General features: G+C 44.5%; 1 protein-coding gene across 1 annotated transcript in view; it reads right to left on the bottom strand.

Annotated features, from left to right (window-relative positions):
- MFSD14A (major facilitator superfamily domain containing 14A) overlaps positions 1-23,518 on the bottom strand; it is a 33,433-nt gene extending 9,915 nt beyond the window's left edge. Inside the window, exons 1-7 of the mRNA XM_056845498.1 lie at positions 23,401-23,518; positions 8,773-8,868; positions 6,589-6,651; positions 3,424-3,551; positions 1,708-1,822; positions 649-867; positions 149-262 (exon numbers count right to left, since the gene is read on the bottom strand). Of these exons, the coding sequence (XP_056701476.1) occupies positions 149-262; positions 649-867; positions 1,708-1,822; positions 3,424-3,551; positions 6,589-6,651; positions 8,773-8,868; positions 23,401-23,487 (822 nt within the window). The 5' untranslated portion in view covers positions 23,488-23,518. The remainder of the gene's footprint in view (positions 1-148; positions 263-648; positions 868-1,707; positions 1,823-3,423; positions 3,552-6,588; positions 6,652-8,772; positions 8,869-23,400) is intronic.
- Between the last annotated feature and the right edge of the window lie 2,778 nt (positions 23,519-26,296).

The following is a 26,296-nucleotide window of genomic DNA, read 5'->3' on the forward strand; positions in this document are numbered from 1 at the left end:
CAAGTAGTACATTCCCTTCAAACACACCAGTCAGAGGCATAACAATACAAGGAAGAGCAAGTTAATCTTATCAGCAACTCAAATCTGGCTAGCCATCCCTCATTTCTGTAAATTAATCCTTCCACAATCAAAACAGGCAAATGCTTACTTGTCTGAGGTACAAGAAGAAGCTGGAATACTGGCCTGCCTCAGGCAGGTAGGAGAGAAAGACTGTTATGCAGATGAGCAGCACGATGGAGTCTTGGCCTACTTTCTTTAATGACTAAGGAAAGGGGAGGAAAGATGTCTATCACAGACTGCATATATTGAACTTCCTCTTTTCACTAGTAGAAAATATTTGATTTGAACCCCACCCTTTCCCAGGAAGGCCAGGCTCAGGGTGGCTTTCAACAACCAAAAATTAATAAATAGTAAAATACCAGATCAAAACATTATAATTAAAATAATAAATTCCAATATGTTGGGGACAAATAATAGAACTGAAGCACAGAGAAGTTACAAATGCAAAACTTACTTCCTTGACATTTACTGTACACTCACTAATGAGAATCATGGGTATTATCGTTTAGCAACAATTTAAAAAATACTGATGAAAAGTCACTTTTGAAAGTTAGGCCAAAGCCTGTATCAAACAGTTAAATACAGTACCGCAAATGGGTCAGCCTGTTCCCAAGAAATGGGTGCTCCCCACGATGCAGGTCTCATCTTTTCTGGCAATGATTCAGGTACAGCAACAAGGATAAAACAAATATCCAACAATGCTATAGCTGTAGCTAGGACCACCACCAGGCTGTCTCCATACACTCGACCAAGGTAGGCACCAATGGCAGGGCTGGTGACTAGGCTTGCGGCAAAAGTCGCTGAAACCTACAAACATGGCAAAGAAAATACTTTCAGCAAGAAATCCCATCCTTTACTAAAGATCCTAAATCACAATCTCAAGTATCAATTCTTTTATCACAGGAAGGAGACAATGTTACTGGACAGTTTCTATTTCTGTAGCACAGCTTAGAACATAAGAGCAGTTCTGCTCAATCAGACTGGTGGTCCATGTAGTCCACCATCCTGTTTCATACAGTGGCCAATCAGTTTGCCCTGGATGGCCAAGAGACAGGGCAGAGGTTACGGCCCTCCCAAGATGTCGCCTCCTAGCATGGGTATTCAGAGGTTTACTCCCTTTGAATACAGAGGTTCCCCTAACACACTATGGCCAGTAGCCATGGAGAAACCCTAACCTCCCTGAATCTGCCCAAACCCCTTTTTGAAGCCACCTATGATCATGACCATTGCTACATCCACTGTCAGTGAATTCCACAATTCAATCACTCATTGAGTAAAGATTTCTTGTTGTCTGTCATGTAGCTACTGCCCATCAACTTCACTGGGTCCCCTAAATTATAGCATTATGGGAGAGGGAGGAAAAGCACTCACTATCTACTTTTTCCACCACATGCTTAATTTTCAGTAACTGGGGGATGAATTAACATCATGAGTTAATGTAAGGCGGACAATGCAAATTAAAGTAGGAACAGAGAAGAAAGCAATGTTCTTTCCCAGCTCCAAAGTTTGTCAGAAAAAGTGGCAAAATATAATTTTAGAATGTTGATGTTAATAGAAAATTCTCAAATGAGTCAAGCGTCCTATACATAGGAACATAAATTACAATTGACTATTGTGTCTAAAATGGACAGAAGAACTTAGACATACCAGGCCATATGCCATGCTTCTTTCATGTTCTTGGGTTATGTCAGCTACATAAGCAAACACCACTGAGAAGGTCACAGCAAAGACTCCAGAGACAGAGATAACAGCAAAGTACCACCTAGGAACAAAAGAAACAGGCTCAGCACTAAAGGTATTTGATTAATGAACTGTTCAAGCCTCTACCCAGGCTGAACTATGCCTGTCCAGATAGTCTGTCATTTTTAATCTCACATAGGCATCCTTTATTAACATTACTAAGCACAATGTCAGCCCTTCAATGCAGATGCAATTAAAGCATAACTCTCTGCAAAAATATTTTGGAAAGTCAGTGGTGAGATTTTGTGAACAAACCATTTAACTGACTTCATGCCAATATCTGACTGGTTAAGCAGCCTTATTTCACAAAATGAAGTCCAAATGTTCTCTTCTATGATGCTCTCACTTTCCTATTGTACCTGGTTCTCATTCCCAATAAGCCACCCACCCTGGGTGTTGGGAAAGGCCTTGCTGAGCTAGATGAATCAATGACTGGCTTCTATACAAGACACGCCACATCAACTCTGGATCTGTCTTTTATACCAGTAGTGCCTACCTAATATAGATTATTAGTCCACTGGACAGAGACTGTCACTTGCCATAGTGCCTACAACCATGGCAACACTAAATGTAATCAACAGGATGCTGGACTTGGATTGGGGAAGCATGGCTTCAAATCCCTGTTCAGCCATGAAAGCTTACAGGCCTTAAGTAATCCCACTGTCTTTCAATCTAACCTAACGATAACAATTTTGTTGTGTGGATGAAGTGGGACAACCTGAACTCTTTAGAGGAAGGGTGGGATATAAATGTGACAAACCAAACAGACAGAGCAAAAACAGAATTAAGATCTGAAATACATAAAAATTGTATTTGACACTCTAAAGGTACATCTAAAATAGCTCTTTGGATCCTGGCCATTTTTAAAAAAAAACTGCTAGTGCCTTCCATGTAAAGCCAAAATGGGTACGGAACACAATTACAGCCAAACAAGCTTTTAAACAGTCTAATATGCCGTGCACAGTTGGACAGAAAATCATTACAAGCTTGCAGTCCTGTTTTATAGTTCAGTCACAGCAGCTTTGAGCTGTCTGTGAATTTGCAATTTTAGAGAATTCCAAACTTTACAAGGGAGAACCCTTGTTCCTTAGTCCCTTGTTCCTTAGTCCCTGGTTGACAGAGTATTTAAGGAAGGAAATGGACCTAAACGTAACAGATTCAGCCTGTCTAAACAGGCATTGGCTTCAGGGGTGCATATTACATATATGACAGAGCCCCATGGCAAAATATACAGCTAAATTTATGCCAGTATTGCATAACAGCTGCAAGAGGAGAGACAGCAGAATCCCATGAGTCGGGTCTGTATTGTAACAAGCTTAGGGATGCATCAAGTGGACAAACAAAACCAAACCAATGCAAAAAGCCCTCAGAGCATTGCCTTGTTAGCTCTCAGCACTGTCAGGCAGCAAAACAAGGAGGGAGGCCAAGAACACAGTCTTCTGTGCCACATACAATGCTTTCATTGGTAGGTGGCCTGGTACTCTGCCAACAGGCCTAATCAAGGCTCAAAAACAGCTGAAACCAATCAAAGGGGAGCCTGACATTTAAGGCCAGACTTCTGGGAGAAACTTAACTATATGGCATTAACACAATCTACATACAAACTCTGAAATGGCCACTAACCATGGGCTGATCTTCATTAGTGGAATTGGCGCACAAGTAAAAAATACTGTTAGCAGCAGGAATGACTTTCGGCCCCAAACATCAGACAGGGCCCCAATCAAAGGAGCACTCAGGAAAGACAACAAGCCCTGTGAAAAAAACCCAAATATTGTAAGTGAAGGAAAACAAACAGAAGGTGGAAAGCTTATGCTGTGCCCCAGCTTAAGGAGCCTTCCACTGATACAAGAGGCATTTCTTTCTGGTGGAAAAGGCTCCATTCACCAGGGAAGGCACTGTAATTAGAAGAACAGGTCTGTGGGATCCAACTCAGACACACCTACTTTTAAACCAAGCGACAGTTTGTCACTTCCTTGCCGCAATCAGCATGAAGATGAGCAGTAGCCATCACACGCTGCTTGCCATTCCTGCCAGCAAAAAACACTATTTTCCAGAAAGTGTGCCATAGAAGTGGAAGGGTAGCCTCTTTACTGTTTAAAGCCACAAAACGCAATCTATGGAACTCTTTCCAACTTGGACTGCGTTGTTGCAGAAGCCCTTCCCTGTGCTTTAAAGCTGCTCACCAGGCTGGCTGGACCAAGCAAGAACTGGTAGGCAACCAGGCAAGAAAATATATGTAAGCCACACAAGGCAATTTTTTGTTTTTCGGACATCAACATGCTCATGTGAATCAGTCCTGTATGTGTGAGCAATCAGGCAAGTAACGTTTGAAGACCTATTTGTAAGGCAGCCGTAGACAGAGTCAGGGCACCAAAGTAACCTCTACATGCTCTATAAAAATAGGCAGAAATCACTTATCTGTGGTGATCTTTCTGGTCTGATAAAGATAATGGAGTGCCAGCATGGTGTAATAGTTAAGAGCAGTGGACTCTAATCTGAAGAACTGAGTTTGTTTCCTCACTCCTACGCATGAAGCCTGCTGGGTGACCTTGGGCTAGTCACAGTTCTCTCTGAACTCTCTCAGCCCCACCTACCTCACAAGGTGTCTGTTGTGGGTAGAGGAAGGGAAGACAACTGTAAGCTGGTTTGAGACTCCTTAAAGGTAGAAAAAAGCGGGGTATAAAACCAACTCTTCTTCTATTTCTCAGACTGGAAAGAATACTGCAATGCTCTGCTGGCTACCTCACCTTTCTCTGAAGGGCCAGGGGATGAATGTGAGAAGAATGCCACAACACTCTGCGGAGGCAACACCAAAGTAAAGATGCCATGGTAACAAGTGAAGATGAAACAAGCAAGATGTGTTGCTAGCAAGCAAGCTTTCAGTAATTATTTGCAAGACTACTTTTTTAAAAAATCTACTGTTTTGATAAAAAGGCTTTTCAAAAAATATTCCCTTGTCATCCTTCCTCACCCCTTCCTTCTTCACAACAATTAATCAGAAGTCTAATTTAAATACTAACACTTCATGTGCCTTAAGTGAAAAGGCTCAACCTACCCCAGAACACTAGCGTGTAGCCCCATTTTAAGTTATCTTCCAAGTCCAGTTGTGATCTTATGTCACTACCTGAGACAGGCAAGAAATGCAGCAAAATGCTAAAGGTATGGTATAACAATATGTAGAGGAGGTGGGCAATGAAAGCCAATTTAGCCGTCAACTTCATTAGGGTAGAAGATACATGAAGATAATCTAGCTCCAAAGGGAGTATTGTCTGAAAATAAATTTAAGACCACAGTAGAAATCAAAGGCAGGGCTGCTAAGCATAAAGCTTGGGGGCCTTAACATGACCTATAGCTTCCCTGCCACACTACACACACCAAGTGGTCATTTTCAAGGACAGAGATCTCCTAATTGGGGCAAATTTTCAGACTTAACAATGGCAGATAAATGGACCTCACTATCAGTCTCTCATATCACAGCACAAATGTCAAGCAGTACGGACAATGGAATGCAGTACAATGGAGGACAGCAGAGTGTAAATGTGTGCATTTTTTGCATTCAAAGACAAAGGTTGTAGAAAAGGGGGTGATGGCAGCTTATTGAGAAGATGACTTAGATGACATGTAGGCTGGTAGTTTTTGGGCAGCAAGTTCCTTTAGCATAAGAAAGGCATATTTTCCTTGGGGAGAAAAGAGGGATGAAAGTGCCCAAATAAATAAAGGGGTTTTGGAGAGCAAGAGATGACTTGAGGAACGAGGCCTAGAAGATGAGATGCAGGAAGTCAGACCTGGTTGATGAAAATTAGCAACTAGGTTCAACTGTGATATTGGGAAAGGGATGTGTGGAAGAATGGGTAAGTGCTTATTTTAACTTAGTGCACCAACAAACCAGTGCTCTTGTTGGTGAAAATGTTTGTGTGTAGCCCCCAGGCAAATACCGTGGCCTTCAAATTCATTTGAGTTTGATGCCCTTGGTCTAAGGTAACAATTACTTACTTAACTTTTCTCCCACTTAAGACAATAATAGCAAATTTTGAATTTTCCACCCTTAAAATAAAAAAAAGGTTCTGTGAAGTTCCTGTTTAGATAGGCCTAGTTCTCATTGAGGTAAGAAATGCATCTCAGTAGCACAACTACAAGTGGAAGATGAAAATTTACATGACTGCATGCTCCTCAATATACACAAAAAATCCTTCTCTACAGAAATCCAGCTTGTCACACAGAAGGCTAGGATAAAACCCTTTCACTTCCACACAGAGACCCTGTATGTCATACGGTCATAAAGGTTTCATTTGCAGTTTGCAGTGATGAAGAAGAAGAGTTGGTTTTTATGTGCCAACTTTCTCTACCACTTCAGGGAGACTCAAACCGGCTTACAATCACCTTCCCTTCCCCTCCCCACAACAGACACCCTGTGAGGTAGGTGGGGCTGAGAGACCTCTAACTTGCCCAAGGTCACCCAGCTGGCTTTGTGTGTAGGAGTGGGGAAACACATCCAGTTCACCAGATTAGCCTCCACCGCTCATGTGGAGGAGTGGGGAATCAAACCCGGTTCTCCAGATCAGAGTCCACCACTCCAAACCACTTAACCACTACACCACTCTGTACCCAGAAACTGGGTTATCACTTCAGCAAGAACTATGCTCCAGGTTCAAGAGATAAGCATTCAGGAAAGTTTCCTCCTCCAGCTTTCGACCTCATAGGTTCAGAAAAATGCAAAATGGAATAACTGACCACTGAGCAGTCAAATGTAAAAGCTCAAATGCTTATTAGGACTTCAAGTTATCTTACCTTTACTCCTTGAATCAGGCCATTCATTAAAAATGTATGCTTTGGAAATGTTTTATGCAAAACCTGTGGAACAATAATGCACATGATATATTAAACTGTGGTAGATGAGCACAGATTACAACATTTAGATTGTGAGCCTATGCAGAGCCTATTACCGTAGTTTTCGCTCCATAAGACGCACTTTTTTCCTCCTCAAAAGTGAGGGGAAATGTCTGTGCGTCTTATGGAGCGAAAGTGGGTGAATCCGGCCCCCGGGGAGAAGGGCAAAGCTGCGAGAGGCTCTGGGAGCCACGGCCGATCCCAGCCAGCCAGCTGGGGCCGATCCCAGCCGCCCAGTGCAGCCTCAGGACACGGAAGCACTGGGGGGAGGTTAAACTCCTCCATGCTGCCATCCCAGGCAGCGCAGAGCACTTTCAAGACCCCCCCTGCCTTTTCCCGCCTTTAAAGACCGCCCCGCCCGGTTTCCTTGGAGTCCCAGGAAACTGGGCGGGGCGGTCTTTAAACTGCTCCGTGCTGCCTGGGCAGGCAGCGCGGAGCAGTTTAACCTCCTCCCACGCTTCCCGGTCCCGAGGCTCAGCTGTTGGGCGGGTCCCCGCCCAACAGCTGAGCCTTGGGACCGGGAGGCGCGGGGGGAGGGGGGAGGTTAAACTGCTCTGCGCTGCCTAGGCAGTTTAAAGTCACCCCCGCCCGGCTTCCAGGGAGTCCCTGGAAGCCGGGCGGGGGTTCTTGAAAGTTCTCCATGCTGCCTGGGCAGACAGCGCAGAGCAGTTTAAAGACCCACCGCCCCCCTTCCCGGGAGTCCCGGGAAGTAAAAAAGATTGGGGGACAGAGATCGCAAGCGCTACCAGCGGAGGGCATGCATTGGTTTCCTCATTATTGTGAAATACAAGTGCATCACTCACCATGGGTATGGTTTCGAACATGAACAACCCTACATTTTGAGTAGAAAGCCCCAACAGAGTATCATTTGGCAATGTAGCACAATGACAGCCAATACTGGACATAATCCTCCCTACCCTCACTTTTCTGATATCCTTTCCCATGTGTTGAATACACCACTTTGGGGCTTGGACACCAGCAGTTTTGGAGCTTAGTGTAATAAATTATTCCAGTTTCAAGTCCAGTTCATTTCCTACTTGTCATACATATATATACAGATACAATTATAAGCACCACAATAGGCATCAATGACTATGAAAATATAGGAATAACATTAATACATAATCACACAAACCAAAAGTTGCTGGTATGACCTGTGGATTCACTCAGACTTAGATGCTCAGAATTCTGGGTTGTTGCATAGTGTGATCATGAGGATTTCAGAGCTAGGGACCACACCAACATCTAATGACCAAGATACAGAGTTGTACAATGCCTTCACAGAAGAACACAAAGGAGAGTTGTCTCTGGAAGTTCTAATCTTGAAATTGTATGGTAAGAACATTATTAAAACTTCTCTGATGGATTATTTTATGCTTCTCATTCTCCAGAGTCACAAATGACTAGTTCAATAACAGGTTAGCTTATTAATAAGTTGAGGAAACACACAATCCTCAATAAGGGCAATTTTTAACCTTTTACCAAATATAAAACAAACCAGTTTACCAGGAATATCTGATTACATTAATATTTAATCAAGCACAGAACATTTTAACTTAATGAAAACAATCTAATACAATAAGCCCCTTACACAGAGTTCACTCCACTTCAGACTTCAATATACATTATAATAGATAAAATATTTTACCAAAGACATTAATAGTAACAAACTACAATGAGAACATGTGAAAGCAAATTCTGTATAGTAGATACATCCCAGTCCCTTTTTCTTTGTAAAGCTAGTTTTTGTGATAATTTAGTTTGTGTCTACAGAGGACAAGTGGCACCCTACCCCCATCATGTTATTCTCTAGCAGCTCATTTAACCAATTTCAGTGCAACGTATCTCCAAGTAAGGTGTGCTGAAAACAAGTGTACCGAACTGCCAGATCAAACACCCTTATTATAATAATCTTCAGTGAAGACTTATTTCAGTGATCATAGAATCATAGAGTTGGAAGGGACCACCAGGGTCATCTAGTCCAACCAATGTTGCCAATTCAGTCTGAAAACCATAATAGAAACACAACTGAAGTCCAACTCACTGTAATTTCATATAAGTACATTAAACAAACAAATCACTTACCACTAAAGTTGGTGCAGTCAGGAGTCCCCAAGCAAAAAATTCCAAAAATATAACTATCACAGCATGATAGATACTAGGTGATCCTATTCCTTGAGGCTAAAAAACAAAAAGAAAGTTAATTGTTATTACAGATGCCCTAAAATGGAGGCTTACAAACAGTTCAGGTGAAAAAGAAAAACCAAAACAGGTACTGGATACAAACACAGAAGACAGAGTCCACACTCAGATGTCACTTTTAGTTAGCATTAACCAGTTGGGATTAAGTGGGCTTAGAAGAGTGTCACTCTATTTAGGAGTACACTGTAAATTTCTAACCAGGATTCTCCACACAAGCAGGGAGGAGCATGATTTAAGTATGATAAAACGATTTATCAACCAGGAAGTTGTGCACAGCAAGGCACTGACTGCAAAAGCCTACAATGAAGATAGCTAAGCTCTTTCAATTACAGTCGATATTTGAAAAAGGCTTTTTAGGACTATCACAGGGCCTAACTGTATCTATTCATTTATTTACAGCCCTCCTTTCTCACCAACTAAAGAGCCCTGTGGAGCAGAGTGGTGAGCTGCAGTTCTGCAGTTAAAGCTCCGCTCAAAACCTGAGTTCAATTCCAACGGAATTCAGTTTCAGGTAGCCGGCTCAAGGTTGACTCAGCCTTCCAAGGTTGGTAAAATGAGTACCCAGCTTGCTGGGGGGTAAAGTGTAGATGACTGGGGAAGGCACTGGCAAACCACCACGCAAACATAATCTGCCCAGTAGACTACCATTACCTTTTTTTTATTACCAAGACTCAAAGCAGACCACACAATATAAACAATGCAATCAGGCAGCATAAGCCATCCAACAAACAAAACAATAGGACTAGGATTATAAAGGGAAAAAGAAAAAGAAAAAGGTTTCACACATGATATATCATAAACAATGCAGAAAGCGACATTTTAAAAGTAGAAGACAATATTGTAAGAATTGACTAATCTTGTTCCTTTTATATAGAAGCATTCTCCTGAACAATTATTTCATCATCAGCCCTTTATAAAAATGTGCTCCTGAACAATTCTATTTTACACAGTCTACTGAAATACAGACATCTGAGAGCCATCTTGGCCTGCCTTCCTCAGGCAGGTCATTTCTCATGGTGGAAGCTACAACAGAGAACAGATGGGCAGCTGTCAATCTTACCCATTTGCAGAGTGGCACCTTCAGAAGGTTTTGCTTAGATCAGTGAAGCATAGAAACATAGAGCTGGAAGGGTCATCTAGCGCAACCCCCTGCACAACACAGGGAATTCACAACTCCCCCCCCCCCCCGCCACTCCCAGAGGCATAGCAGGACAGGTAGTCCTGTAGATATGTGGGTACCAGGCTATGCGGGGCTTTGTAGGAAATAGCCCGTATCTTGAACTGAATTCACTAACTGATAGGTAGCCAATGGAGTGACTACAGAATGGGTATAAAATGCATTCTTTGCCTAACTCCCAACAGTAACTAAGGTGCCGCATTCTGTACCAACTAGAGTTTCCAACTTGACTTCAAGGATGATTCATTGTTCCTGGATCCATCCGTGGACACAACCTGGGGACTGTTAAGCCGATGTTACCAGGTGAAACTTGATTCCAAAGTGTGCAGCCACACATGTACCAATACACAGTATTTTAAGTTTCTGCAAAAGGACAAGTATCAGATATACAAGGCTGTTTCTGGTTGAAAATAACACAGGGTGGGAGGGAGGCTTCAGAATTCTCCTGCTGCGTGCAACAGTCCTGATCCAAATCAGGCCCTTGCACCCCTCCCAATGAATGTCTGCTTGACAGTCCTGAGGGTGGACCTGGAAACAATGTATTGTATAGTTAGGGTTAGGCCCTCACTTAAAAAGATGCTAAAGTTCTGGATAGGAATAATATATTAACTTTAGGAATCACTACAGAAGCAAGCTACTTATATCATCACACTGTTCAAATGGCTAGGTATTGCAACAGGAGAAGTCTTGCCTTTTGGAAACTTTTTAGGTTTTTTCCACATTCTGTTTCTCTATGAACTTTGCAAAAGGCCGCACTAAATTATGATTATGAAGATAAAACATGTTTGAGGGGAAAAAGTTAAGATGCTGAAAATCTTAACCACCAGAGGATTTCAATTACTCAAACAGCATTAAGATATAGCGGTGTGCAGATTTTTTCCAGTTTTTTTTAATTTGGTTAATTGGACCGGAAAATTTTTGGGTTAGCCAAAAAAACCCATATTGGTAAATTGATATTTTCAGCTTTTCACGAGGTTTCTGAAAATTTTGGCTCCACTGAAGTCAATGGGAATTTTTTCGAGGCTCTAGGGAGGCTGTTTTTCAAGGTAGAGGCACCAATTTTGCAGTGTAGCTGCAGGTGATACTCCTTAGAAGAACTCAAAGGTTTGGTGAAGTTTGGTTCAGGGGTCCAATTTTATGGGCCCCCAAAGGGGGTGCCCACATCTTCCATTGGAAATAACTGAAAACTCCAATGGAAGATGGGGGCACCCCCTTGGGGGGGCCCATAAAATTGAACCCCTGAACCAAACTTGGGAGTTTTTCTAAGAAGAGTCCCCTGCAGCTACGCTGCAAATTTGGTGCCTCTATCTTGAAAAACAGCCCCCCAGTCCCCCACAAAAAATTCTTCATAGACTTTAATGGCCAATGTCAAACCCAAGTGTCCATGGGAAATAAAAGTTCCCATCATTGACTTCAATGGGGGTGTCCTGGGTTACTGTTCTGCTCCAACTGCATTCTGCTCCAACTGTGGGAGATCTTTGAGGGGCTCTGGGGGCTGTTTTTCCAGGTAGTGGCACCAAATTTGCAGCACAGCGAATCTCTTTAGAAGAACCCCCAAGTTTAGTGATGTTTAGTTTGGTGGGACTAATTCTATGGGCTGCACCCAGTTTTCCTCAATTGGGGTGCCCATAGAATTAGACTCCTTGACCCAAACTTCACCAAGCTTGGGGGTTCTTCTGAGGAAGGAGAGTTGACTTTTATATGCCGACTTCCTCTACCACTTAAGGGAGAATCAAACTGGCTTACAATCACCTTCCCCCCAACAGACACCCTGTGAGGAAGGTGGGGCTGAGAGAGCTCTAAGAGAGCTGTGACTAGCTTAAGGTCACCCACCTGGCTTCATGTGGAGGAGTGGGGAAACCAACCCGGTTCACCAGATTAGCCTCTGCTGCTCATGTGGAGGAGTGGGGAATCAAACCCAGTTCTCCAGATTAGAGTCCACCACTCCAAACCACCACTCTTAACCACTACACCATGCTGACTCTTGTGTAGTAAGGAGTCACCAGCAGCCGTGCTGCAAATTTGGTACCTCTATCTGGAAAAACTGCCCCCCCCCAGAGCCCCACAAAGATCTTCCACTAATGCAATTGGAGCAAAACAGTAACCCAACATACCCCCTTCCTCCCACTGTTTCCAATGGAGGGGGAAAAAACAGCCTTTTTTCCTCCAGGGGAAAAGCAAACAGGTATGCCTGTGAGCAATCACAGGTCAATGTTCCCCACCCCAAGAACCAACACAAGCCCTACACAACCATACCGGAACCCAATCCAGCAGAATCACAAGCCACATCAGGAATCCAAAAAGTTAAACCAAACACCTCAGTAAGGAAAACAACATGACAATCCAATACAGACAAGGCCCAATTTAATGATCGGTGCGAAGAACCACCCTATCCTTGTGAAATCCACACAGGCCGGGTCGGATAGACAAAGCCCCTAGTTCGGAAACTCTAGGGCTGATGTTATGGCTGTTAGAAGCAGGGCCTTCATCTGCAGCCATTTTAGATCAATCGAAAGAAGAGGCTCGAAGGGGGCCTTAGTTAATGCAGAGAGAACTGTATGAAGCTTCCACATAGGGAACCAATGAGTCACGGTCGGGGAGAAGGATTGCACCTCTCTCAAGAAGGCTTTGATGTGCGGATGTTTAGCTAACGGGTAGCCTGCCACTCGAGAAACCAAGGTGGCAATCGCCGCCAGCTGTCTATGCATTGTGGCGCACTTCAGTCCCAGCCTGCGACCATCCTGAAGAGAGGAGGTCAGCTACCTTGGTCCCTGTAGGATCAGGTTGTGCGTGTCTGGGAGTCGCCACGGCTGCGTGAAGGACATCTCTTGTAGTGCCGGGAACCATGAGCGTCGGGGCCAGTCCGGAGCCACGAGGAGGACAGTGACCTTGAGCATCCTGATGCGACGAAGGACACTGAGGTAGAGGCGTAAAGTAGTCCCGGGGGCCAGGGACCCAGCAGTGCATCCGTCGCCTCCACGTCCGGTTGTTGGCAGCGGGAGAAAAAGTGCGGCAGTTGAGTGTTGTGTGGCAAACAAGTCCACCTTTGGACTGCCGAACATGAGCATTATCTGGCAGAAGATCCCTGGATTTAGCTTCCACTTGGCCTCGTTGAGGTGTTGGCGACTGAGCCAGTCCGCTTGGACATTCAGGATTCCCTGAATGTGTTCCGCTGATATCAAGGCTAGATGTACCTCTGCCTAGCTGAGTATTAAAGGCTGATTGTTTGGGTAAGCCGGAGGACCTGGAACCTCCCTGCTTGTTCACGTGAGCCTTTCCGGACACATTGTCCGTTCTTATCAGGAGGTTTTTTCCCTCCAGGAGCGGCGCAAAGTTAAGGATCGTCTTTAAGATGGCTCTTAGTTCCAGGATGTTTATACTGTGCGTTTTCTCCACTGAGTCCCAAAGCTCCTGAGCCGGCTGGTTGTGGAACATGCCCCCCCAGCTGGACAGACTTGTGTCCGTGAACAGCTGCTCGGGCGGCTCGTGAAGGTAGATTAGTCACTTGGAGAGATTGGCTGTGTTGGCCCACCACTGTAGATTTAGGTGGGAAAGGTTGGGCAGGTGAACAGTTCTGTTCCTCTTCTTGGCAATGTCTGGTTGGAATTGCTGGAACAGCCATTGGAGTGGACTTGCGCGGAACCGTGGCCAGGGAACTGTGGGAATACAGGAAATCATCAGGCCCTGAAACTCAGCCAGCGTCATGAGTTTGGCTGTTGATGACCTTAAGGTTCCCTTGGCTAGAGCGGGGATGACTCTTGTCCCTCGAGATGACTCTTGTCCCTGTTGATTAAAAATCCATGTTCCTCCAGGATCTTTAGGACAAACGAGGTATGTGACAGGCTTAGGTCCCTGGAGGGCGCGCAGATGTCATCCAAGTACGGGTGCACCTGGACTCCTTGCTTGCGAGCTAATGCCACCAGGGCCACCAGGACCTTGGTGAAGACCCGGGGGGCTGATAAGAGACCAAAGGGCATTGCTCGAAACTGATAATGACAGTGGTGAAACAGGAATTGCAAAAACCTCCAATGACTGGGGTGTATAAGCAGATGCAAGTAGACCTCGGTGAGGTCTATGGATGTTAAGAACGCCTCCTGTCGAAGAGCCTCCGTGATGGACCTCAGCGTCTCCATCCTGAACCTCCTACATAGGATGTCTCTGTTGACGAATTTGAGGTCCAGAATGGCTCTCCAGTCCCCATTTCTCTTGGGGACTGTGAAAAACACTTGAGTAGACGCCTGAGAAGCATTCTGATGACTCTACACGCTTGATGGCGTGGATATCGAGCAGGTGCTGGCCAGCTGCTGACATGAGAAGAAATTTGACCCCTGTGGAAGGACACTGATGTGCCACAAAACGATCTGGTGGAGTGTGGAGGAACTCTATTGAGTAACCCTGAATGATAAATTGGAGAGTCCACTGATCAGGGTTGGAGGTCGACCACTGATCGACAAAGTGGCTCAGGCGTCCTCCCACTGGAGGAGAAGTGGCGTCACTGTTTGATCGGGCGAGAAGCTGCGGCCTGTCGGTCGGTACCTGAGGTAGAATATCGAGAATTTCTAGAGAAGCGTCCTCCCCTACAAAAGGAGCCTCTAGCCTGGGACCACTGACCCCTCCTTTGGTCATTCCGAAATCTGGAGAGAGCATGAGGGGTACAAAAGGAGCTATTGAATCCCCTGTGTTCCTTTCAGAAGCTCTTGGGCATGGCTTTCTTTTTATCCCTTGTTTCCACAAGGATGGAATCTAATTGGTCCCCAAACAACTTAACCCCCTGATAGGGGAAGCCCATCAGTTCCGCCTTGGAGTGGGGGTTGGCCTGCCAGGGGCGGAGCCAAAGAGCCCTTCTGGCGGCTGCTTGGGTGGCTATGGCACAGGCAGAGAATGATAGTGTATCCAGGATAGAATCCGCGAGGAAGGTTAACAGTCTTCAGCACTCTGGATACTCCCTCCAAGGCCGCCTTCTCCTCCTCAGGGATGAGCTGATTTAGTTTCCGTGCCCACTCGATCGTGGCTCTAGAGATAAGGGCCGAAGAAACCGAGGCACTGAGGGCCAGGGCAGAAGCCTTGTGAGCCCTTTTTAAGGCTAGTTCAGCCTTTCTATCTAAAGGGTCCTTTAAGGAGCCCATGCCATCCCTGGCAACCAGGTCATATGAATGGTGTGCTATAACTGAAGCCTCCACCAGGGGTAGCTGGAGAGTGTGTGAAGGGTTTGGAGAAGGAGTAAAACCTCTTGGCAACAGCAGGGAACTGTTTGGAAGCCTTGGGCTTATCCCACTCAGCCTGCATGAGGGTCGTGAAGTAATCTGGTACTGGGATGGCCCTATCAGGAGTAGAACTCCTTAGAGCCCTTCAGTTTGTCAGTAATTTTAGAATCCGAATCTCCGGAGAGGTCTAAGGCCACTAAGGCTTTGGTTAATAAGTTATGAAAATCTTCCTGTGGGAATAGCCTGGTTTGTTTCCCCCCCGCAGGGGCAGGGTCCTCATTGGAGGAGAATTCCCCCTCTTCCCTATTTCCCTCCTTCCTTTCAGAGGAATCAGGAACATGCTAATCTCAGAAGGTCTGGGAGGAGCCTTCCTGGCTGCCTTAGTGGGCCATGGATAATTAGAACCACCTTTATTGTCTCGAGGTTCAGAATTTGCAGCTCTGATGGCCTCCTGACAGGTTGGGTGATAGGTACCAGCGTCACCCTGAATAGACAGGGCTGGGGAGGGAAACTGCAGAGCCTGCTGCCCTTCCACAAACACACTTTGCACCAAATCAACCAGTTCAGACCTGAGATTCGCAAGTCCTCCCTCCCCCCGGGAATCAGGAGATTCATTACCCTCCGCCGACTGGAGATTGGCAACCGCTGACTCTGCGTCTGATCGGGAGGACGCAGGCTGAAGCGCGGCGGAGGCTGCTCTGACTGCACAGAGGTGTGAGCCCGGGGCGCTGTGAGAAGGCTAGGAGCTGCACCACTTTGTTGAGGCGAACGGCTAGGAGCCGCACCGGGTCTCTTCGGCTCCCCCTCCTTCTTTTTCGTCTCTCCAGCCTTCTTTTTCCTTTTGCCGCTCTTCTCGGATTTATCGGAATCAGTTTTGTGCTTAGAGCCCAGCTGGGGCTCTGTGGGAGCCGTCTGCGCCGTGGTGCGTCTATTGGAGGGCTTGTCCTGGCCGCTACTAGCTGCGACTAAGAGCCCCGGGTCTAAATCTTGAGACGAGATATACTCATCATTAAGTGCCGCCGCCATGCTATATGGGCAGGGGGAAACTCTGTACTGTCGCCTGGCTTGGGCCTGAGGCAAGACAGAAAAGGAGTGGAGGAGTAATGGAGAGGGGGAGACAAACACAGGTAAGAAATAAACAAACAAGAGACGCTGAACAACAAGGGAAGTAACTTTCCTACAGATTAACAGAGCACCAGAGAAACGCTGCTCTCCCAACAAGGCAGGAAACGAAACTGGAGCTCCTGGCAGAGGGGCTATATTCCCGGGAGACAGGAAGTTTACTGTTTCTTTACATTCCTGCCTCCCAGAATAGGGAATGGAAAATAACCCGAGCTGAAGACGCCCTTCTCTCTCAGAACGAGAATACCATACTATGAATTATCTTGATCTTAGTCTCCAGCAATACTTCCTTACATTTAAGGATCTTTTCTAGCTCCATCATGGCTGCTCTTCCAGGTCTCAATCTCCTTCTGATTTATTCTACTACCATAAGCAATTAAGACATTTGCATGCTCCACCAAAATGGGTAACCTAGTGGCAGCACTTCCTCCCAGCCAGGACTAGAAAAGCCATGGGGGGAAAACACAGTGCAAACCATCACAGATGTACTGCAACGCCTTTACATAAACACATTAATCTCCTTTACACTGAGTCAGAAGATTTTCCTCGCCGTTACCCAAGATATTGTTAAGTGAAGGTGCCAAATAACAAACATGGCATCCTATATACAAAATACCTGGACTACCACAGAGTTATGACGTGCAGCGGACAGTTATGAAAGCCCCAGGTAACATTTCATATATAAGCAGCATATGAGGCAATACTGCAGCTGTCTCATCAGTTCCTTTAAGAATGGGAGTGATGGCTTTGTCAGCACCAGTGTACCTATAACCCAGATGGGGAAAAAAAATAACAGGTCACTACTGCCACTTCTTCTCATTAAAGGATCAGAATGAGCACTGGGATATCACTGCAGCTATACCTCCCAGCCTTAAAGGATCAGGAAAAGTAATTACCAGAGCTTTAAAAAAATCATGTGCTTAGTTACTGAAGCTCTGGTAAGACAGCAATGAATCTGTAAATTTAATACAATCTTGTATTGGGCTAGTGCCTAGAAACACAACCATGACCCCCCCCCTTTGAAACTGGTTCCTACAACTTCAAAACATTTGTTTTCTACCCCCAGTACATGCAACAGCACTTTGGCACTCTTTTACACAAAATAAATAAATTGAGCAAGAAGTAAATGAAGAAAGGGCAAGTGGGAGTTCGGTTGTAAGAAAGAGACAAGGCTACCACAATTGAACCCAAGTCAGCAAAGTGGGGAAATACAAAAGCATAATTTAAGGACATAATAGGCCTAATGGATCCGACCAGAGGTCCATCTAGCCCAGCATCCTGTTTCACACAGTGACCACCTAGTTGCCCTGGAGAGCCAACAAACAAGGCAGAGGCCAAGGCCTTCCCCTAATGCTGCCTCCCAGTAATTATATTCAGAGGTTTGATGCCTCTGGATGTGAAGGCTCCCAATCCTCACCATGGCTAGCAGCCACTGATGGACCTGTTCTCCATGAATCTAACTCCTTTTTGAAGCCATAAATGGTAATGGACATCACTATATCCTCTAACTGAATTCCACAATTTCATTATTTGTTAAGAAAATATTTCCATTTGTCTATCCTGAACCTAATGCCCATCAAGTTCTAATGGAATGGAAGAGGGAGAAAAAGCTCTCTGTACCTACTTTCTCCACCTCACACATACTTTTATAAACCTTTAGCGTGTTCCCTACTGGCCATCTTCCTCCTACACTTGAAAAAGTCCCACACTCTTCAGCCTTCTCTCATAGGAAAGATGCTCCAACCACTTAATCATCTTGGTCATCCACTTCTGTATTTTTTCCAGCCCTGCAACCTCCTTTTTGAGATACAGCAACCAGAATTGTACATAATATTCCATTTGCGCAACAGTCCATCTTTTAAAATCAAAACTGATTGCTGTGGACTTTAGGGGCAACTTTCTATCAACATGAATGCTGAACTCAACGGCATTATGATCACTGTTTCTGACAGGTGCAGCAACATCTACATCTTCACCAGGAGTCAAGCCCCACTCAGGACCAAGGCCAAAGTCACTACTCTTCTTGTTGTTCTGTGACCCACTGCTCCAATGTACAGTCATTTATAAGGTCTAGAAACCTTGTTGCTATAGCATAACTCAAGCACACATTTGCCCTTCACCTCCCTTATTTCCCTCTCAATCCTGAGATCCACCTAATGGTTTTGATCGGCGGCAGTAAAAGTGAGGGTGTATTAAGGAATCCTTAAGGCTCAGTATCTCCACCTATAATGATTCTGTGAGGGAGTTTATTCCCCTAATGTTCTGTACCTTATTTGATTCTGTACAACACATCCCTTCTTGTCCTGTCTATAAAGTTTATATCCACAGGTAACAGCGTCCCTTTGATTTTCCCAATTCCACCAGGTTTCTGAAATTTAAGGCTGGTCTACAAGATAGTGTAAGCCAATCCTTCTTCTACTTAAATGTATGCAACTGATTTGTGAAGCAGGTCTTACTTGGCAAGTGGATCCCAGAGAAGACCCAAGCTTCTTGGGAGAACCAGTGTTGCCTAGTGGTCAGTGTGTTGGCATCTCCACTTCTACCATGGAAACTCACTGGATAACCTTGGTTCAGCTACTCTCTCTCAGTCTAACCTGTTTCATAAGGTTGTTGTGATGATGGAGGAAGAAAGAACCAGGAAAGAAAAGAGAGGGAGAGATTTGTGGTTTGTTATTTTGGTTTTTAACTGAAAATGTTTTTAACTATTATTGTAAGCTGCCTTGAACTATAAGGAAAAACAGGGTATACATATTTTAATCAATCAATAATTAAACCACGTTGACTAACATGAGTTCCTAGGGAGGAAGGGCAGAATAAAAATAAAAAATATTTCTTACCCAATCTAGTACATACTTTTGTTGAACAAGACAGTCATTTACCAAAATTACTCCATTTAGTCTACAAGAAGCTGTGAGGTCCAACTTGAGCTGATTATTGTGCATATTTAGTAATATATATTGAGCAGACAGAGGGGCAGATTATTATTCTACAGGGTTTCTCCATTAGGACCTGACTGCCCGTTTCTTTTCTGCTGATATGACTGATCACAGTCTATGAGAAAAGCTGAGCCTTTATACAACTTTCGCTTGCCAAGAATAATGAAGAGTAACAGATGTTCTCTGGTCCTAGGAGCAGCATTACCTGTGATCCAGGAAGCACCACACCATAGCACCTGCATTGGAAATAAGCAGCTTAAGATCTATATTCATGTCCCAAACACATTGGATGAGACATGATAAATGAGTTAATCGATTTGTAGACATGCCTCCTAAGTTTTAAACTGCCACAAGCAGATGCTACCACACCTTCCAAACTGATATAAGTAAACAAACATCCTGCTTCTGATGCTCACCAGCTACCACTGTTAAACCAGAAAGTATCTGGAGAGTGGCATGGAAGGATATCATGCCCTTCAAATGTAGTTAGTTTCAAAACTGTACATACAAGATAGTAAAAGCCACTGGGATTGTCACAGGTGCTCAGTCTGCTTTTAAGCACAGTTATCAATGTTATGCACCAACAAATCTATTAGAACCTTAAAGATCAGATTTTATTCCAGCTTAAGTTTTAATGCCCTAGAGCACACTTCTTCAAATGTATTGAGAGGGTCCTCACTATGCAGGCATTTTAGGTAAGAGATGTGGAAAGAAAAAGACAGCAAGTTCAAAGGGTCATGAGATGCAGAGAGTACAGCATTAAATGCAATTATATAAAATTCAGATCTAATCAAATGGCCTCTCCATTTTTCTTGATTTGATTTCATTTTACATAATTACTTTTCACTCTGTGTTTTCTGAATGTCACGGTCCCTTGAACCTGTGGTGTTTTTTAATACTTCCTACATAAAACATCTGTCTAATGAAAAACTATTATTGTATTTGAAGGAGTTCTAGCTATTAAGCTTATGCTAGGCTAAAATCTTTGATCTATAACATGCCACTAGATCCCACTTTATTTTATTTTTGCAGAAGACTAATATGATTACTTCTCTGGATCAATACACACAACATTCTGCAAACATACAGAATCCGAATAAAATGAAATTTTACAACTAATGACAAGCCAAAAAAAGTGTTCCTGACCATTTATATGTTTTTTTACTGCATGGTTCAATGAACCTCAGGTACCAAGTCAACGGTGTTTGTCACAGTACACACAAAGTGTGAACCACAGACACATACTTCTGTGAACATCAGGGAATCCAGAATGGCTGCAGCTGTTCAATACATGTCAAAGTATTACAAGTAGAGATACACTTATAGAATGGAATTTCTCTACTTTACCCTCTTGCTACAGCCCACCATGCCAGCACCCCCCAAAAGCAGCTCTTGGGGTTCAGGGGATTCCCAGAAACAGCTCTGGGCATGATATGGGAAAGGAGACTAGGCAAATTTGCCCCCAAGCCCCTTGACGGAAATGCCTTCCCATCAGCAGAAAATGAGTGAGATCCAACTGAAAATTATTAGAAATATTTATCTGCTATTTACACAAAATATATTTGATTTTAAAAAAATTGGTGTGACCATGACAAATACAATTAATTAAACCTGAAGCAGCTTTGAATCCATGCTGAGCAGGAAAGAGAATATAGACTGAAACCAAGTGCCAGTGGGCCGTGCTGTGCTCTTGGCCATCAACGCTAACTTTGCTCAAGCCCTTCAATGCATAACAGAACAACAGGTGGAGAGCTGCATTTGAAAGTAGCACAATAATACTTTTAAGAACATATCTGGCGCCTCAGACCAACTACCTAGTGGACAAACAAAAAAATCAATTTCAATGATTATGATCATATTTGTTACTATAACACAATTATCCCCATGCAGCAGAATAAGATGCATTAAGCATTCCTCCAACAGCAGCCAGACATGTTTTAGAGAGGCTCACAAAAAGCCAACCATCTATGGGAAGAAATATGGGGGCTGAAACATTCTTGACCCACTCCCCTCACATGTATATTGTTCCTCAGTTCTGTTTTTGGATTTGTCTGGAGTTAGGTGTTTCCAGGAGGAGGGGGCTAATCATTACCACCAATGCCTGAAACGCCACAGACATCATAAAGGGGGAAGAGCAATTCCATCAAGCTCCCTCCTCCATCTAGCTTGTGAGAATTCTTTTTACCACCAACCCACGTCAGTGCTAAAGTGCTGACCCCTTCTTATCTGTTCATTAACTGGCAGTATTTCATAATGGACAGGTGCTTTTGAGGAGGGTTTGCTCTATGCCCCACTGATGCTGAAAAGGCAGCACCAAAGGACTTCATTGGAGGGAATGTCAGAGGGTATATGTTCTTTGTCATGGCCTTTTTGTGAAGAAATCAGACATGGCACAAGGGGGTTACTAGTTTGTTCTGGAGTGGCAGATCTGCATATGTAAACTCACTAACGCAAGGACTGAAAACATCTTTGTTGAAACAAAGTTGCAAGCTGCCCTGAGAATTAAATGGTAGAAAGGTAGGATATACAGCTTTGAAATAAACAAACAGCAAATAAGTGAAGGATGGGGACAATATCCAAGCCTTGCTCATTCTAAACCTCTAGCAGCTAGAAACAATTCTCTGAAAATCTGATCATGGGTAGCATCCATAACTTCAAGTTGTGCTACTGCCACCACTGAAACACTTTTATGAAGGGATTAAGATAAGGTTCAGCAAATGATTGCTCTTAAGATCAAACAAAACTTCCTCTCTCTAAACTGCTACCTACCTCCCCCCTCCAAATAATCTAGAGACAAAGGAGAAATGTAGAAGAAACAGGGCTGTGTGCAACAGGTTGTGCTTACAGACCTCCTCAAACACTTTTTGAAGCAACCCTCCAGGAAAGCCAGTTATTGTCCAAAGGTTCTGCAGCACAGAAATCTCAGCACCCTCAAAAATTTACAACTGTCTTTGGAATTTTTATTGTGACCTACACAGCAGGTAAATACACATTTGTGCACAGCTGCCAACATTTCACAGATGAGAACAAGGGCACTCCCCAATACTTGTAACATACCTATTTTCAAATCATGGGGTTGCGTACTTCCACCACCACTCCATTGCACACTACTCAAGTGGTCTCCTACTGCATTCGTTCCCTCTCCAACAAGTACGCCCTGCATTCTAAAGGGCTAGTATGCTAACTGTTAACAGCTTCACTTTAAAAAAACACACCCCAAGTTCATTTTACAGAACATTTAACCTTGCAATTACTCTGAATGATGAAGTGCACCCTATGCCATCTGGACAGGCAGCTCTGAGACGGGTGTGTAGAAGCGAAAGCTAGTACACATGGCAACGAAAAATTTTTTAAAGGCAGGCAAGGAATTGAGACAGCAAGGTAGACTTCCCCTGACTATGGAAGATCCACTGATTTTGCAATTTGTAATCATCTCTTTTCCTTTCTGTAAATGTATTGAAATGTATTAGGACAGCAAGGGAACAGCTTGTTGCTGGGCAGGATATCTCTGTGTGTCTGTGTGCTAGTAATTGGGGCAAGAGTCACGGTGGGTTACAGTGAACCATAACAAGAACTGGGTGAAACTGTTACTTTACTGCCGCCTCCATGTCTGGAGTGCTATTAGCTTTATCCTGAATGTTGATGGGTCGTCATATCTTGACTTTGGATAAATCTCTCTCCCTCAGTACGATCAGGACTCAGAGATTTCTGCCCATTAGGGCCTCTGGGTCGCAGCTGCTCCAAATAACTGTTTCTTGAAACAATGGTCTTGGGTCTCTTCCCCCCCCCCCGAACCCCCGTTTACCGCAACAGAATCAAAGAGGCACAACGGTTTCCCAGAGGAAAGTTAGCAAAAGGAAAAGGGGGGGGGCTGTCGCTGGGAATCGGGAACATCTGTCTCTGGAGGAACCCGCAGCCGTTCAAACGGGCTCGCATTCGCAAAGTAAGCGTTAAGACCCGTGAGCATGCCGACAGGTCTCCCTTCCTTCCCCCTTGACAGACCCCTGGCAAAGGTCCTCCGCCTACCGCCGCTTTCTTCCCCTCCTCCCGCTCCTTTCCACAGGCCGCTCACCGTGCCCCCGTCCTTAATGATAATCTTCTTGGCCAGCAGGATGCTGCGGTTCGCGGACCTTTTCTTCTTCTTCCCACCTTGGGTCATTTTAACATCCTTCTAAAAGGCCGTGGCGGGGCGGGGGGGACCGACGAGCGAGGCAAGGAAGCGCAGGAAAGCCTTTCCCGGCAGCAGCCTGGGCTTCGCTCCCTGCTCGTAGCGAAAGCCCCTCTCAGGAACCCGCCGGCGCCGCCATCTTGGCCGAGGGGAGGGAGAACAACAACCCGCCAGCGACAGCGGCGGCACGAGAAGCGCGCATCACGCGATCACCCGATTGGTCTTGGCGCGGGGCACGTGACTCCGGAGCTCCGCCCACACTGGGTGTTGAAAGGGAGCCAATAGGCCTCGGCGGCTTTTCCCCTTCTCCCGCCCTCCGTAGGCGCACAGATGGCGGAAGTGACGCCGCCTGCTCTGACTTACGCAGGGCGTGACCGGAAGAAAGGGGAAGAGCTGTGGCTTGGGAATGGTCTGTATTTCGGCCTCGTTTTAAACATGTAAAACTCATAGTGTGGGTGTTTTTTTTAAGTAATTCCAGTTAGCTTTCTACTTCGTGCGTTCTTTGCCACATTGACCCTACTGCAATGACTACTGGAAACATAGGCCACTTATTGGATGACAAAAAGCTTCGAAGTTACCACTCAAGTAGCCGAGTTCCTGGCCAAGGTCCTAAAGGAGGGAGAAAGGAGGGGAACCCTCATTTAATTGTTTATTATGAAATTTACAGATGAACTGTGTATTCATTCTTTTTTTAGATCCATATCTAGCTGCTTTACCTGTTGTTTTGTTACTGTAAATGCCAATAAAGGTTCTGTATTCTCTCCAGCCACATTGACCCTGCTGACGTGATGGAAGATACCAAAAAAAAAAAAAAAAAGACTGCACAATGAGGAAAATAAAAGTCCAGTGGCACCTTAGACACTACCTTTTATTTCTATATGAGCTTTTGTAGTCTGCACTGGAATTAAATTTTGTTAATCTTTATGGTGCCAAAAGACTGTAAAAAGGAAAAATGGACAAGAGTCCTGAGTGAAGTTTTACCCAAGGATGTCCTCACTTGGAGAGGAGTGTTCTGGAATTTCAGACTTCCTGGGAATATGCAGGCCTGGTTTGAATCCATTGTGAGGAGAGAACAGGGCCTAGACCTTTACCCAGCACTGTTTTCTGGACTCGAAACTGCTTGGTGAGAGCGATTTGCCTTGTGGAAAAGTAACACGCAGCCCCCGGTGGAGCAAATAGTGCCCCAGGACCATTTCAGGTTGGAAAAAATGCTGCAGGGGAGCAGGTCTAAGCCCCTTTTCAATGTGTGCTGTGACCTGAGCCAGCTGGGGCCTGTGTGCGCCTGGCAAGTGTAGAACGTCAGACACACTTCTCTGATCTAGGGACATGCCGAGGGGAAAAATAACATGCCGTTAGGCCAATAGATGCTGATCATTTGTGTAGATACATCCCAGTTCCACCATCTAATTGTAGATCACATACTTGTCCACCATAGTGCCTAAACCTAAAGGCACAGATTCTCATTTTTTTTATAGGAACCAGTCCACCCTATAACTCATCTATTCTCACAGTTAACACCTTAAAATAGATGCAGTCACTACTTGGGTGTGTGGGGGATGGGGCTATTGTTGTTAACTGCCCTGAGCCTGGTCTTAGCTGGGGAGTGAAGACGGTATACAAATGGAAACTACTCGAGGCTGAGGAATGTTTATATGAGACCTTTGTCGAGTGCTCAGAGTTTCTCAGACCAGCAGTTGGTGGTGTATATTTTATCAGACAGAAATTCTTTTATTATTCAACAAGTAGCCAGATACCTGCTAGCTGCATCAAGGATACGTGAACAGCTTGTAAGTGCGCCCAGATAATGTTACTAACAATGTTATTTTAATGCTCCTATAGAATATTTGGTGTGGTAAATGCCTAATAAAGGTGGTGATAATGAAATGGAAACAATAAATAAAATAATATAAAACCCTAAATCCAAGGCATTACTATCCATTGACTACAAAATCCATCTACTCATAAGTCATATCTGGGCCTGTGGGCACTATTGTGAAACTGACAGCTACAGAACTTTATCATACCTTTGTGGTACAAAGGCATTTCTCTGACTCACAGTTTCTCATAATGCTTGCACAGGCTTCAAAAATTCAATATGTAATCACTGCTCACTTGTAGATATACTCTAGAGCACTATGACGCCAGTGTTTTGCAAAGCTACTAAGATGCAAAAGCAAGTACATGGAGCCTCATGATTTTTCCCAAGGAGACTTCACCATCGAACATCTAACACATCCTTGTCCAGAGACTGCACCATAAACATCACAGATGCAGATGTTCATGGTATTGCAGTAGAGCAAAAACTTAGATGTGGGGCATATAACATCATACATTTTACACAGAGACTACAAAAATCCATAATCTATCTGCAGCTCACATCATGAATTGTAAAAAGCATATTTCAGCCACCTCTTAAAACTGCCATGGTACAAAAGCGGGGGGAGGACCGGAGATGTAATGTATCCTTATGATACTTATACAAAACGGTTCACAATGGTCCTATGGAATACATTGGCCCCCAAATTAGTGTAATGACAGCTGATACCAATGCCTATGATCCCATTGTAAAAATCAATGCATCCTCCATTGAGTTGTGGCATCAAACTTAAATGCATGTAATGGTATCTCCATGATTTTTACATGGGATTGAATATACAACATATGAAGGCAGTTAGGTTACCAAACTGTTTTATTTATTTTATCCATTTGTACCCTGCCTTTCTCCCCAATGGGGACCCAAAGCAGCTTATCTTTCTCCTCATCCACTTTATCCTCACAACAACAACTGCGATAGGTTAGG

This window comes from Euleptes europaea, chromosome 2 (assembly GCF_029931775.1).
Source record: "Euleptes europaea isolate rEulEur1 chromosome 2, rEulEur1.hap1, whole genome shotgun sequence".
Lineage (NCBI taxonomy): Eukaryota > Metazoa > Chordata > Lepidosauria > Squamata > Sphaerodactylidae > Euleptes > Euleptes europaea.